Source organism: Puma concolor, chromosome C1 (genome assembly GCF_028749965.1).
Source record: "Puma concolor isolate L17-30 chromosome C1, mPumCon1.1.hap2, whole genome shotgun sequence".
In the NCBI taxonomy this organism is placed as follows: Eukaryota; Metazoa; Chordata; class Mammalia; order Carnivora; family Felidae; genus Puma; species Puma concolor.
In genome coordinates this window covers 99,517,857-99,533,819 of record NC_141674.1, presented here as the reverse complement: position 1 = coordinate 99,533,819, position 15,963 = coordinate 99,517,857, and the positions used below count along the sequence as shown (strand labels likewise).

The following is a 15,963-nucleotide window of genomic DNA, read 5'->3' as shown; positions in this document are numbered from 1 at the left end:
AAAAAGTTTTGATGGCAGCTGGAGGAGTAGAGGGAGAATACATGATATACAGAGGAATAAAGATAAGGACTAGAGCAGACTGCTCGTCAAAAACTTCACAAGCCAAAAACAAAACTAAACAAAACAAAACAAAACAAAACAAAACAAAAACCAACCCGCACATATTTAAAATACTGAAACAAAAAAAATAAAAACAGCTGTCAATTTAGAATTCTATACCCAGTGCAAATCTTTCAAAAATGAAAGCAAGTAAAGACACTTTCAGAAAAACAATAGGTGAGAAAATTCAGTGCCAGCTGACCTGAGGTTAAAGGGCGTTCTCCAGGCAGAAGAAATATGTTCCCAGATAGAAACTTGTATCTCCGCAGTCATATAAGGAGTTCTGAAAGTGGTAAAATGGGTACTCCCCTGCAATAATAAGGAACAAACTATTGATACATACAACAGCACAGATGGATCTCAAAATAATGACCCATTGAGAAAAGGCATGCAAAAAAGAAAACCTAATATTTGATCCCATTTATATAAAATTCTAGAAACACAAAATAATCTCTAGTGACAGAAATTAGACCAATGGTTTCCTGTGGGGTGAGCAGGAGGGAGGATGAGCGGGGATGGATAAGAGTATAATTGATATGCTCATGGCCCTGATGGTGGTGATGGTTTCACGGCTCTACACATATCCCCAAACTCTATTACACGGTGCACTTTAAATGCATGCAGTTTATTAAATGCATTATACCTCAGTAAAGCTGAAAGGGGGTGGGGGTTATGCAAGATAAAATTACAATGAGGTACCACCAGACACCTATTAGAATGGCTTAAAATAAGCTTTTAAAAACTAACATAATAAATACTAGGGAATTTGTTGGACAGCTGGAGCACTGCTGGCAAAAATGTAAAATGATACAACTACTTTGTAAAACAGTTTGGCAATTTCTCATGAAGATCAACAAACACCATACCACCCAATGATCTCACCCCAGTTATTTACAGGAGAACTGTATATACATATGCCCTCACACATGCCTGTATGGGCATGGTTATACCAAATTTGTTAGCTGTATTTTTTTTTTTTTGAGAGAGAGAGAGAGAGAGAGAGAGTGAGCAGGGGAAAAACAGAGGGAGAGGGAGAGAGAGAATCTTAAGCTCTATCTCATGTCCGTGAGATCGTGACCTGAGCTGAAATCAAGAGTCAGATGCTCAATCGACTAAACCCCCCAGGTGCCTCTCTTAGCTGCAGTCTTAGTATCCAACTGGAAACACCCCAAATGCCGATTCATCTGAGAGTAGATAAACAAATTGTGCTACATCATACAATGGGCTACTATCCAGGAAAATAACACCACCACCACCAAATTGCTGATTCATGCAACAACATGGATGAATCCCAATAGCCTTATGTTGAGGGAAAAAGCCACACTCAAAAATCTACACACTGTATGATTCCATTTTTACAATATTCTGGAAAAGGCAGAACTATAGGAACAGAAATCAGATCACTGGTTATCTGAGGTTGGGTGGGACAAAGGAACTGGTTACTAAGGGAGACCGGGATGCTTTTAGGGTGATGGAAATGATCTAGATTTTGCTTATATTGGTTACATGAACTTATACATTTGTCAAATTCATAGAATTTGAACCATCTCTGAAGGGTGAATTTTACTTTGTATAAATTAAACTTCAATGAACTGATTTTAAAAATTAACCATCCAAAACATGAGAGCAAACCTCTTAAGTTTTTCAGTGACATTTAAAATCATATCATAATACAAATATCATATGACTTCACTCATATGAGGACTTTAAGATACAAAATAGATGAACATAAGGAAAGGGAAGCAAAAATAATACAAAAACAGGGAGGGGGACAAAAACATAAGAGGCTCTTAAATATGGAGAACAAACAGTGGGTTACTGGAGGGGGGATGGGCTAAATGGATAAGGGGCATTAAGGAATCTACTCCTGAAATCATTGTTGCACTATATGCTAACTAACTTGGATGTAAGTTTAAAAATAAATTAAATAAAAATAAAAAAATTAAAATAATGTCATAATCTAGTACTTTTAAACATTTTACTAAATCTGGGGCTTTTGGGTGGCTCAGTTGGCTAAGCATCTGACTTCAGCTCAGGTCATGATCTCATGGTTTGTAAGTTCAAGCCCCCCATCCGGCTCTGTGCTGACAGCTTGGAGTCTGGAACCTACTTCAGATTCTGTGTCTCCCTCTCTCTCTGCCCCTCCCCTGCTCACACTCTGTCACTCTCTCTCAAAAATAAGTGAAGATTAAAAAAAAGTTTTTAAACATTTCACTAAATATAATGGTAAATACTTAGAAGCTTTTTAAAAATATTTATTTATTTATTTTGAGAGAGAAAGAGAGTGGGGGGGGGTGCAAAGAGAAAGAGAAAGAGAGAATCCGAAGCAGGCTCTGTGCTGTCAGCACAGAGCCCGATGTGGGGCTCAAACCTATGAACTGTGAGATCATGACCTGACCTGAAATCAAGAGTCAAGACACTTAACTGACTGAACCACCCAGGCGCCCTATTTAAGGTTTCATATTTTATAGCAAAAGCCACTCTTGGGGAGAAGGCTGAAATAGTACACAAACACTAAGAAGGTAACAAACTAAAATGCACTCCCATGTCAGCAAATTTCACTGATAGACATGGGGACACAACACACTGCTGGAGATTTGAAGAAACAAGTATGAGACCAAATCATGTAGTGTTGGAAGTTTGCTATTTAGTGGGATGAGAAAAAAGAGCAGCTATTTCTAACGTGTTTCAGCTCACAGTACTTCACAGATTCTGTTTCAATAATCAAATACACAAAGAACTTCTCTCTTTTTTTTTAATGCTTATTTATTTTTGACAGAGACAGAGAGAGAGAGAGAGACAGACAGACAGACAGACCATGAGCAGGGGAGGGGCAGAGAGGGAGGGAGACACAGAATCCAAAGCAGGCTCCAGGCTCTGAACTCTCAGCACAGAGCCCATCGCGGGGGTCGAACTTACGGACTGTGAGATCATGACGTAAGCCGAAGTTGGACGCTCAACCAACTGAACCACACAGGCACCCCAAGAACTTCTCTTTTTAAGAGGGCATTAAAGGTAAAATGTATGGGAGAGGAGCTACTCACAACGGAAATGATCTTTAATAAAAGAATGACTTATGGGGGTGCCTGGATGGCTCAGTCGGTTGAGCATCCGACTTCAGCTCAGGTTATGATCTCACAGTCCATGAGTTCGAGCCCCGCATCGGGCTCTGTGCTGACAGCTCAGAGCCTGGAGCCTGCTCCAGATTCTGTCTCTCTCTCTCTCTCTCTCTCTCTCTCTGCCCCTCCCCTGCTAATGCTCTCTCTCTGTCTCAAAAATAAACATTAAAAAAAAAATTTTTTTTGAAGAATGATTTATGGAAAAGTTGTGGACGTATAACCACTGAGGAAATGGCTTCTTTAACTCAAATATAGAGTCTGGGGCCAGAAATACCTCACAAACAAAATTTATTCACTAAATAATTCCTAGGCAAGAATTTTCCATAAGGAAGTTGAAGAAGTATACCAGATATACCCATGTAGTTTTAGAAATACGAGTCTTTTAGAATATGGTAGAATCTTTGCAATACATGAAACCAGAAGAGACCATGAAATTCTAATGTCCCGCAAAGAATCAATTAGTACGTAGCAAAGCTCTTACAGAATCTCTTAAAAGATCTGTTCATATTTAAGTGTTCCAAATCTATTTTTTTATGAATAAAGGATGTCAATTGGAAGCTAACAGATTAAAAACAAACAAAACACCTTAAATGTGTCTCTTCAAGTATGTATTTTTAGAAGAGTTAAGTAGTGATTTTTAAAAAGAAAATTTTGCCACGGTAAAGGCATTTTAAAGAGAGATATTTGGAAATTGTTCTATTATATGTGATTTTTGATGTCGAAAACAATGGAAGTGTGCCCGTATGTCAAAATCTCTTACATGTGAACACTTAAAATACTTAGAAAACTCTAAACTGTTAAAAAAAAAGTGTCCAAATAAAGAGTTTCAGCGATTTTGAACTCATTTCTTAAAAGAATAATAAATTCCCACTAGAAGGAAATTTGCTAGCCAAATTTCAATGAAACTTTGGCACATTTGGTAGATAACACAGAAAAATCAGAAATAGAATTTGGTTAACAATCAATGATGAACTACTATTTGGATCTTTGAATTTTTGTATTACATCCCTTTCTGTTGTATTTGCCATAAAACCAGATTCTAAATAAGTTGGGCTTAAAAACCAGACCATCAGATCACATTATCACAAAGGGTTAAGCAATGATTACAATAAAATGAAGCTTATTGTTTCCAAAAACTATATATTATCAATATTTTTTGCAGTTAATAGGCTTTTGTATTTTAATACAAATTTTTAACAAAAATTACTTTTATGTTTAGCATTACTTAAAAATGTCTTTTCATTTATGCTTTATAATTATAGAATATGCTAGTAGTCTCTGCATAAAGTTTGTTAACAATAAAATACATATACTGGATGTGTATGCTCAAAATTTTTGCTGATAGGGTGCAAAATGGAAGAAAATAGATTGGAAACAGCTGTCTAGTGGAATTAACAAATAATTATAAAGCTTTTGTAGTCCAGTAACGTCTGGCACAATGCTAGATGCACAGTAAGTATTTAAAACTGTTTGCACACTGACCACCTCTGAATGCAAAATGTGGTATTTTATATATGTTGTGCGTGTGTATATATTTCTCCTTCAGAATATGCATTTCTTTTGGTGAATAAGTCCTCTACCTGAGTATATTTGTATAGGATACTATGACCATAGAAGCAGTAAATGCACAGTGGTGGCAGTTTCTGAGTTTAGCCTACCTCAGTCTATATTTTGGCTCCATAATTTATTAGCTGTACACCCTTGAATAGATCATGTTTTGCGTCCCAATTTCCTTAATATGCAAAACCAGGACAACAACAGTACCCGTCTCAACACTTTGCGGTGAAGATAAAATGAGTTAATATGTGTAAAGTCCCTAGACCTATATTTGACATGGAAAGTGCACACTGTAGGTTAGTTGCCAGACAGACAGACAGACACACACACACACACACACACACAACTGGGGTGAGTATACGGATATGTTTATATTTCATGTAATTTTATTTTGTATTTCTGGTTCACAATATTTATTTTGAACCATAACAGTAATATTATTAACAATATGAATAGTCAACTTGATTGAGCATGAGTTTTAGGCATTCAGTTAAGTACACAGATTATCTTTGTTCGTCTTTAGAAAAAGAATGACATAACATAACAACATGATACACTTTTCTCATTCCCATTTTATAGACAGAAAACTGAGGTCCAGGATAGTAAAGTAAATCCCTTAAGTTTACATGGCTAGCCTATGATAGAGCCAGGAAGTCTGGCTTTTTAAATCACTGCTTGCCACCTCCCTACTGATTTAATATTAGGTAATATTACTCTTAATACTCCATAGTATCTTCATTTGTATGATGCTTGGTATTTTAGAAGATACTTTCACATGCAGTGAGTCTCATAACCAGCCTGTGAAGTGAGGAGGGTAGGATTATTATCCTCACTTTTATAGGGGAGGAAACCAATACAGATGAAACTAAGGGTCTTTTGATGGAAATGTTTCTGTGTTACAAATACTCCAGCTGCCTCTGTACATAGAGAGTCATTCACCATAGTACTGAGTACTTACAATGTGTCAAACTCAGACATCCGTGCTGGGGCCATGAGCTACAGACCTGCCCTGGGAGCGTCACAGCCTAGTGGGAAACACAGGTATGGAAACCGAGAATCACCGTGTACGATATGTAATCTCTAAGGGGGATAGGAAAAAAAGTGCTTATGAAGCACAGAAGGAGGGACCATCTGTGCTACGGAGGTCTTAGAAAAGGCAAAGGTGGCAGTAGGAGAGGGGGAGGCTTTCCTGGAAGAGAGAATGCACACGTATGTGAGCGTGAATTCATGTTTGTGACCATAACTGTGCATCCAGCCATGGCTATGTATGAGTCTAAGCGTGTACCTGTTTACAAGGGCTTTATGTACACGCAGGCTGTCAGTATGGAATCGGTAAGCCTGAATGTAAAAAAGAACGTATCTGGATCCACACACACGTTGGCAGGATCTGACCTGCCCTGGTATGTTCCCCCCACTTCCTTCCTTCCTCCAACACCAGGGTAACTAGAGATACCAGTGGCTTCCCACGGCAGCAATGGTCTCATGAGCTATGGTGATTAGACTCACCAGGTTTTTCACTTTGTCAGTCTGAATGTGTAGCAGTCTAACAGAGCCAGCCAGATTACATGAGTAGTGGGGGGTGAGACTACAGGTATCTGTGGGTGCGCATCTGGGTGCACAGGTCTGGCTATGTGTGGATGCTTGGCCAGAATGGGGAAACCTCCCTTTTCCCTTCATCTTTACACCTTGGGGAGTTCCTCCACTCACCTCTTTCCACGGCCACCTAAATGCAGCTGGCTTCTGCCTCTGCTGAAACGTCCTGGGGATATCTAAAACATGCTTCTGTGCTGGGGCTGGGCAGAGGCAAAGCTGGAAAGTGTTGGTGCCCATTTGCCTTGGAGACACTTCCTACTCTCCCCACCCCCACCCCATTCCAGTCCAGGCATCTCCCATAGGCTGAAATATGTGTGCAAAGGCAAACAGGACTGGTGGCAGCCATGAGGGTCACTCCCAGGGGCAGGCTGATCAATTCTCTCCCCTGATGATAAAACCTGTTTTTAGGGGCGCCTGGGTGGCGCAGTCGGTTGAGCGTCCGACTTCAGCCAGGTCACGATCTCGCGGTCCCTGAGTTCGAGCCCCGCGTCAGGCTCTGGGCTGATGGCTCAGAGCCTGGAGCCTGTTTCCGATTCTGTGTCTCCCTCTCTCTCTGCCCCTCCCCCGTTCATGCTCTGTCTCTCTCTGTCCCAAAAATAAATAAACGTTGAAAAAAAAAATTTTAAAAAACAACAACAACAACAACAAAAAAAAACCTGTTTTTAGAGCAAAATTGAAAAAGAAGGAAAAATGAGGAGTCCTCTCTCCACAAATGTTCCCCCAGGGAATTATTGACATGGAGAATAAGGCTACGGTATTTCTTTATTTCTTTTAAGCTTACACAATCAAAAAAGCCAAAATGATTGCAAATAATACTTAGTTGATGGAGACTAACAGTGTCTTTATAAAGTGGCCAAGTAATTGAACTAGATTTTCCCTTTTGTTATAAGGCATATAAATTCAGGGCCACGGGGTTGGGTATAGCAAAGGCATAATGTGCTGCAATACACTGGTGATTTGTGTATGTTTACATCCTGGCCCAATGCACTGCCCCTACGCTAAATATTCACATGGTAAAATAAGCAAAAATGAAGTGCAATAATCAACACATGTAATATGCCAGACTTTAACTTGAATGAACGAATGGGTAAAGAGAAAAACAAACATGTTTAGGAAAGTAGGATGGTCTCCTAGAGTGCTCTCTGAAATTACAATGCCTGGATTCTGTTCCCAGTTCCACCAATGACTTAATCTATTGAAAGGGTTTTTTTTTTTTAAACCACATATTGGAAAATTAGTCCAGTGGCAGGATATATTTCAAAAACATGAATATGCTTCATCAAGTCTTGATCAAATATCTTCTGATGATCACTAATAAATGTTGGCCATTACATACGTGAATATATTTATTATAGTACCATATATAGTATATATTTTCATGTTTTGGACACAAATACTTTCCCAAACATTAGGGGAAGATGCCGGTTTTCTAATACGTGAGGAGAAATTTTCCACAGTCAATATGTTGCTTATTTGCACTTAAAGACTGCATCAATAATCGGAAAAAGAGAAATAGTCTGATAATGGCTAGAGACTCTGTTTAGAGGCTAAGGTTTCTATCATGGACTGCTTTCAACTGTTATATTTTATGGCACAGATTCAGTGGGAATCTGATCTGCTAAAATATTTGGGCTGTGAAAACTCCCACACTGTGACAGATGTCAAGTCCAATTAAGTGACTCATGTCCAGGTTTCTGTCCAATAGGATTTCCCATTAAATATCAATTTAGGGGAAAAAAAATTCCATCCCCCTTCTTAAGCCTTTATCTCTTCCACCATCTCCAGGCTGAATCAATTGGTACCAGGAGAGCCAAGAAGCCACACACGCATCTCTGCCTCTTTGCTCTGGCTCTCCCACCCTCTCCCATCTTTCTCCGCGTCCCTGTCACTGTTACTCCGGGAGACATTCACTTTCCACGAACCTTTCTCCAAGCGTCTCCAAGCCAGACTATATGTATTTTGCTCTAAGGTAAAGAAAGGAGGGGGTGGGGGTGGGAGGTGTTAGCAAGCCTTGGAAGACTTTGAAACTGCAAATAGGTGCCTGTTTATACAATCTACAAGTAAATGAGGAGAGAGGAAGAGGCAAGCTGAGCCCCGAGTTACAGTATTGTGTTCCTGGGAACTGGGGAGACATCAGCTGAACAAAGCCTTATCTCAAAAAAAAAAAAAAAAAAAAAAAATCACTTCTGAGGAAGATCGCATCTCTGCCTTGCTCTTCTCAGTTTCTTCTCCACGGTATTAAGGGAAGGAAAGGAGTCCTACAGGAGCGGGATCTTATCTAATGTAACCATCTTTCTTATTGATTCTTCCACTGTTAGAACGTGGAGGAATCAGCCCTTTGATGTGATTGTGTTTATCTCTGCATCTCTTTTGTTATTTCTAGAGACCCAGAAGAGGAAAAAAGGCACGAGACTTTTCAACACCTCATTTAAAAAAAAAAAAAAAAATCAACAACGAATTTCCCGAAATGTTTGAGAACAATTAAAAGGAGAAGGCATTTTTGGTCTATCAACTAAGTGAACAATCATTTACATCGTCCACATCCTGAGACACTATCGTCCCTCGCTGTGGACACCAGCGAGATGACAGCTGCTTTTTCACACTCGAATGTAATAAATATTTGCTGCTTTTAATATATACTTCAGAATTTCTCCCCTCTATTCTTTGGGATTTGTAACTCTAAACGATTGGAGAAAAGATTATCGAGAAGGCTTTTACAAGGTAAGGCTCCTTTAAGTAATTTTTTTTTCCCACCTTGGAACTAAGTTAGATTATTCATACCGTCTTCATAGATGTACTTCAGCTAATTGTGAAATGGATGTATGCACGACATGCTATTTGTGACTATTTTAAAAAGATATCTGGAGGAGAATTTAGCATGCTTTGAAGGCAACCCGGGAACTTTTTAGCCGCACTACAACTATGTCGATGCTTACTGTGATTTTCCACCACTCGCCAATTTATTTATGCCCTTTCAGGCCGAATGTACAGGTGCAAGTTGTTCTCCTTTATAAACGTACCCGAGAGAAGCCCGTAGGGAGTCACATGTAGCTCACTTGGAGCATTTGTTTTTATTTTGCCTTCGAGGACCCGCTTTCCTCGCAGCGCAGTACGAGCCAGCTTGGAGACACATTCGCTCCTGGGCGAGCGCGGCGCGAGGAGAGGATCTCACCTCCCTGGCTTTTGTTTCTCTAGAAGCGAACCCTCCGACTCCTCGCCGCCACGGATTTCTCCCGCGGCGAGCGTCTCTCGGGCTGCACGCGCGGGGCCCGCGGCCTGGTGCTCTCCCACTGGCGCCGGCGGTCGGTGCGCGCTGCCCCGCAGGTGCCGGCCCCTTTCTTGGAGGCCGGACCACCCCCCCCACCCCCGCCGCCAACCACCCGAGCCCCGGGGGTTGTGGGCAGCCCCCTCCCAGGAGGCGCGCGGTCGGTATCGGAGCTCGAGGCCCCGGCACGAGCCCGGCGGGGCGGCCTTCCCGGGAAGGCGTCGTTCCAGGAGAGCTGAGCACAGCCCCGCTCCGCCTGGGCCAGGCCGCCGCTGCGGGGCTCTCGATTCCGACCCCCCCCCCCCCCCCCCAGCACCGGGCTTGGCCCTTGGAGAGGAAACTCGGGTCGCGTCCTACCGCCCCGGGTCTCCCTTTCCCTCCCAGCCTCCCCTCCCGCCACTACCCCGCCGGCGGCATTTTCCCCGTGAGGTGGTCGGCCGGCTGCTGGGCGCATTGTCTCATGCCACGTCGCCGCGTCCCTAGGTCCCCGATGTGTGTGGCTGTCTGCGTGACAGATGGTGCTTCGGGGGGCCGCGAGGGCAAAAGGGTCAATTTTCCGGAGAAAGGAGCCTTCGCGTTTGTTCAGTCATTGCTTTGTTTTTCCGGGGAAGCGCGAGGGGGACGGAGAAGCTGCCCGCTCCGGGCCGCCTGCCCTCCGTCCGCACTAGTGACCGGGGCTCCCCTCCAGCGCGGGGCGCCCTCCACGGCCGCGGCCATCCCGCACGCCCCAGACTGGTGTGAGGCCCGCGGGCGCCGCGGCCTCCGGCTGCCTGGTCCAAGGCCCTCGGGGCCGGAGCGCCCACGGCGTCCCCCCGCCCCGCGTACACCCCAGAAGTGCTCGCCGTTCGGCATCGTTCGTTTGTCAGGGAAGGGGAAGGAAGGCAGACGGCCTGGCGGGGTCGGTATTTTGGCAGAAGGAGGCACCGGACGCGCGCGCAGCCTCCTGGGCCTGCCGCTTCCCCGCCGGGCCGGGCCGGGCCGGGCCCACAGGCCGGTTTCGGTCTCCCGCAGGCCGAGGAGTCGGGTCCGGGATGCGGCCGGGGCCCAGCCGGGACCTCGCTTGCCCCGGGGCGGGGCGGCGCGCGGCTCGGGCCCTCGGGTCTGCCCCTCTCCGCGCGCTGCCTGCCCGCGGGGCCAGCTCCGCCGAGCGCGCCCGCCTGGGGTGGGGAGGAGACCCGGCACGCGCCGAGGGCCGGCCCGGTAGGCCCTCGCCCGCTCTCCCTCGGATCCAAGGAAGACCCTTCCTTTTATTGATTGATGTTCTGACTCCCCCTCAGCTTCCAAAATGATGCTGAGTCCGGACCAAGCCGCCGACTCGGACCACCCCAGCTCGGCGCACTCGGACCCGGAGTCGTTGGGCGGCGCGGAGGCCAAGGTGCTGGGCAGCGTGTCGGACCTGGAGCCGGTGGAGGAGGCCGAGGGCGACGGCAAGGGCGGCAGCCGGGCCGCGCTCTACCCGCACCCGCAGCAGCTGAGCCGCGAGGAGAAGCGCCGCCGCCGGCGCGCCACCGCCAAGTACCGCTCGGCCCACGCCACCCGCGAGCGCATCCGCGTGGAGGCCTTCAACTTGGCCTTCGCCGAGCTCCGCAAACTGCTGCCCACGCTGCCCCCGGACAAGAAGCTCTCCAAGATCGAGATCCTGCGCCTGGCCATCTGCTACATCTCCTATCTCAACCACGTCCTGGACGTGTAGGGCCGCGGGCGCGACGGGAGGCCGCCTGTCCGGAAGCCGGGGGAGCGCCACCGGCCCCGGGGGGCAGCCGCAGGGCTGGTGGACGAAAGGGCCGCCCAGCCGGACAGCCGCTGCGAGAGGCCTGGACGCGGGAGGAAGCTTGCCACGCGTTCGAGCTCTCTCCGGTCAGCGGGGAGTCGAGGGAAGGTTTCCAACTCGGGAAGGTGGGGTTGTCTGGCGAGCCCCCGGGTTTGCAGGGGGCATTATTCCAGGCGAGCCTCCCCGAGGCAGCCGCAACGCACAGCCTCCAAACCTCCCCTCCGTGTGTTAGGATCCCTTTAAGGGTGGTTGCTTTAGCTCACTGGAGGCTTTGAGTTCTCCATTTATCTCCCACAGATCTTCACGTTTTGAAAGAATGAGGGCAGGAGCTCAGAAGCTCAGAGTAAAGCCTCCTAAGTTTAGACTATCTGGGATTTTTCTAATTGACAAATCACCTAACATTTGGAGGGGGTGGGAGGGACTCTCCTCCAGTGTAGAGATTTAAGGCACAGAACGGTGGAACAGGAAAGTTTCCATTCTGCTGTGGAAGGGAAGATTATATTAGGATCCAAATAAAATAGACAAACCCTGAATATTGGTAAGCTTAAAAGATAAAGAACAGACACACTGTGGGAAGATTTGATCTTGGTGAGATTTTAACCCCAAGGTAGGACACTGATGTAGACAGGAGAATCCATATTTAAATGGAAATTTTAATATCTGATTGCTTTTTCAGGCGAAGTGCCCCTTTATATATCCAAAAACATCTATTTGTGACCTTAAACATGTGGACCCATAGGTACAGTTAGCAAAAGACAACCTATTTTTATTTATGTTAGAAGGAGTAGAGTATTTTTTTCAAGACATTTATTTTTCAGAGTGGTGATAATTTTACTTTGGATACTCTGTGCCAATTTATTTATAGTCAAGTGTTTACAATTTTTCCTGTGGAATAATTATGTCTAACTTTTTATGTGTCTGTTGAGATTATACTGTGGTCTTTCTTTTTTGCTCTAATTATATTGCACTTGTATAACAAATTTCCCACTTCTCCCTGTTTCTAAACATATTTTATATATTAAGATGTTTGTTCTTGAAAAGGTTCTTTTGTTGTGAGATCAGCAACATTAGCACTTCACTATTATAGTTTTTTAAAAAAAAGTAAGTGTTGTTATTCTTATGTGTAGTTATGTCTGAAAAGTACTTTACAAACTGTTTATAAGGACAGTAGCTTCTTGTGTGTGTGTGTGTGTGTGTGTGTGTGTGTGTGTGTGTGTGCTGTTTGTGTGTGGGATGATTTTAGGAAATTAAGTTATTTTCCTAAAAAAAAAAAAAAGATTTCAAAACTACTTTCCTCTGTGACAACCAAAAAGAAAAGTCTATAACCTGAAAATGTTTCATGTTCTCAGCTGTGAAACTCTTAAAACAAGGAGTGTATTTTAGAGACAAGGGAAAAAAAAAAAACACACATCTGCTATCCAAAGATTTTAGTCTTTTTCAGGGTTTTTTTGTGTCTCTGTTGCTTTATATAATGCAATATTTTGTAGTGAAAATAGATATAACCTGGTTTCTATCTGACGAGTTTTTCATATCTCATGAATGGTGCGCTGTTTTGCATATAAATAAAGGTATCAAATAAAGTTCTCTCCTTTATTTAAAGCATACTATTGAGGGGCGCCTGGGTGGCGCAGTCGGTTAAGCGTCCGACTTCAGCCAGGTCACGATCTCGAAAGCATACTATTGAGGGGCGCCTGGGTGGCGCAGTCGGTTAAGCGTCCGACTTCAGCCAGGTCACGATCTCGCGGTCCGTGAGTTCGAGCCCCGCGTCAGGCTCTGGGCTGATGGCTCAGAGCCTGGAGCCTGTTTCCGATTCTGTGTCTCCCTCTCTCTCTGCCCCTCCCCCGTTCATGCTCTGTCTCTCTCTGTCCCAAAAATGAATAAAAAAACGTTGAACAAAAAAAGCATACTATTGAAAAATAATAAACATACTGGCTGAGCATGAAGTATCTTAATGGACACAATCCTCAGAAAGGAACTAATTAAAAAATATACACACAAAAAAACCCCAACAACCCAAACATTAACAAATTTATGTACTGAGGTATTTGATACTTTTCCTAAACTTGGATACTGATCATCTATAGATATCCTACATGTGATGGTGACACAGAGCATGTTCCTCCCAATGAGGAATAAATTATAATGCTTACAGAAAAATATTATTTAATCATGGGTTTTTTGGCTCTAAAAGGGGTCTTAGTAATTAACTCAACCTCTTCAAATTTGATTTAGGAAACTGAGGCACAGGGAGTTTACGTGCCCTACACTAAATCACACGGCTACTTACTGGCAGTAAGAAGACCCCAAGATGATGACACTGAGTCCTCGTGGCACTTGTTAAGAACAAGGTGTACATTGTAGCACTCGAACATCTAATCCAGACATGACACCTGCATACAAGAAAAAAAACTAAGTCCTGGACCAACCTTGGGATGTGAAGAATGTCATCTACAAAAGCCTATAAAAATGTGAAATAGTCCGTGTATAAGCAGAACACGTGAATAACTTTAAAACTCTATACATATGTACAACATACACACACACGTGTAGAATATTATGAACCATGAGTCTATATCACACCAAATCTCTGGTTGCCAAGTAAAAATTATAATTATGTGGATGCTTCGTTTTATGTCTGTGAAATATCTGGGATTCTGAGCATTTTTCACCTTTCACCCAGGTATTTTATAGTCAAGTTCACAGATACCTAGTAAGTGAGACTTCATTCTCTTCTTCACATGGAGGTGCACAGTAAGAACACACTTTCTAGGGCATGAAAAAGAATGGAACCTGCTTTGGCTTTGTACCTGGACCAAGTCCTGGCCACTGCAGCAGGGGCTGGTTCCTCCAGCCTCCAGACATGCTGTCTTTGGACTGAGTGTTTGAATTGAGGTCTCCCCCCCTCTAGGAACAGTTTCAGTCCTCATGGCACTTCTCTCTTGTATGACAGAAAAATCGGCTCTGCTCCCATGCCAAGAAATGGAGTCAACTTCTGACCTCCAGAACCTTCTGACAGCCCCCTTTTCCTGGTTTATGAGCTCGATTTCCAACTGACCTACACAGACTTCCCATTGACGGGTAGGGGGGGATCTTTTTACTCACTTCCCAGACCACGGCCCTCACCTCTGGTGTTAAGTAAGGCGGACATGAACCAAGGGCAAAGGGCAACATCCTTTCCCAGGCACACGGCCCCTGTGAGGCCAGGAGAGGATTGTGCAATTTCAGATCCAAGGCAGCTCAGCACCCTCCAAAGAGAAAGGGAGCACTGTCGTGCTCTGCTACACCAGAAGGTAACTAACTGACTCATTCCTGGCATGTAGCAGGGGCTCAGCGACATGCATTCAGCCACAGGTAAGGGAGTAATAATTCTTGTCTGTAGAATGACGGCAATCATTCAAATCTTACATTCAACAAATATTTGTTGAGGACCTACTGTGTGCTGAGCATTGTTCTAGATGCCACGAAAAGAGCAACAGATGGGACCAAGTCTACTGGAGAAAAGACAACAAGTAAACAATATTTAATTTCAAGTTTTGCCGTGAAGAAAAATACAGCAGGGTAAATTGAGAACGGCAGCTGAGGGCATTGCTGCCCTGTGACTGCTGTTAGGGCCGGCCTCTCAGAAGAGGCAGACACCTGGATCCACCTAACCAGCCGCTTCCAAGATCACTGCTACTTGGAGGGCCGTCTTCTCGCATCTTGTTAACGTGTCTTGTGCGCAAGCCACCCAAAACAGCCCAAGCTGATCTCTCGCCACTCCCCACTGCCAGGGGCCTTGTCCTTCACCCCCAGCTCGCTCCCTCCCTAGACACGCTGGGGACCACAGTTCCTCCCAGTGTTTCTCTCACCTTCTGCCCTCTGTCCCAGCTGCCCAACAACTGGCCAGTGCACTGCCACTCCCCAGAAAACTGAGCCCCACCCGGCCCAGCTGACGAGGCCACCTGTGCTGGGTATTTCTATGCCCAGATGACTGCTTCACTTCTGCCACTGTCCAGAGACATCCAGAGAAAAGGGGCAAAAGTCTTGAGCAAAAAACCCCTCCCCGGGCAGGGGGCGGGGAGGATCATGGGAGGGCCAGTGGCAGAGAGTACGGGTGGTGGCACAGATTAGGAAAGGAAGAGCAGACTGAGGACAGGGGGTGCATATGGAAAGAAATGGAGCTGGATGGAGGAGGATGGAAGGCCTGTTTCCCCCTCTGAATCCTGTTCTTGGGGCTTCCTCCCGTGGCCCCGCCCCATGACCACATGTCTGTTAGGATGAGGTAAGCAGACAGAGCCCACCTCAGGAGTGCTGTGGTGTAGCCAGTCCCTGTCACTGCTATCTGTCTCTGGTTGCCGTCTTCCTCCCACTGAGGTCTGGGGTAGCAAGGGATGAGGGGCAGGGGACAGCCAACTCAAGTGCATGTACAGCCAATACCCCTTCCCAGGCCTGGACGGGCTCTCGCTCATTGTTGGTGTGGTAGATACACTAACAGCTAACGTGTAGTCAGTGTGAACTATGTGCTTACTGCGCTAAGACCTTTGTGTGCATTCTTGAGAGCTTATTTGGAGGTTCTAGCA

The 15,963-nt window shown here is 45.0% G+C and overlaps 1 protein-coding gene and 1 long non-coding RNA gene across 2 annotated transcripts in view; one reads left to right on the top strand and one right to left on the bottom strand.

The window, feature by feature from the left end:
* Positions 1–15,963, bottom strand: part of LOC147578273 (uncharacterized) — a 110,024-nt gene that overhangs the window by 35,553 nt on the left and 58,508 nt on the right. Inside the window, exon 3 of the long non-coding RNA XR_015255018.1 lies at positions 13,692–13,794. This is a non-coding gene — a long non-coding RNA (uncharacterized LOC147578273). The remainder of the gene's footprint in view (positions 1–13,691; positions 13,795–15,963) is intronic.
* On the top strand, positions 8,129–12,984 carry NHLH2 (nescient helix-loop-helix 2). The gene is made up of 3 exons (XM_086717912.1): positions 8,129–8,337; positions 8,752–9,089; positions 10,911–12,984. The coding sequence occupies exon 3, from the start codon at positions 10,919–10,921 to the stop codon at positions 11,324–11,326; it is 408 nt and encodes a 135-aa protein (XP_086574038.1). The 5' UTR covers positions 8,129–8,337; positions 8,752–9,089; positions 10,911–10,918; the 3' UTR covers positions 11,327–12,984.

Coding starts and splice junctions, on each gene's coding strand:
- NHLH2 (XM_086717912.1), top strand. CDS start 10,919: ATGATGCTGAGTCCGGACCAAGCCGCCGACTCGGACCACCCCAGCTCG.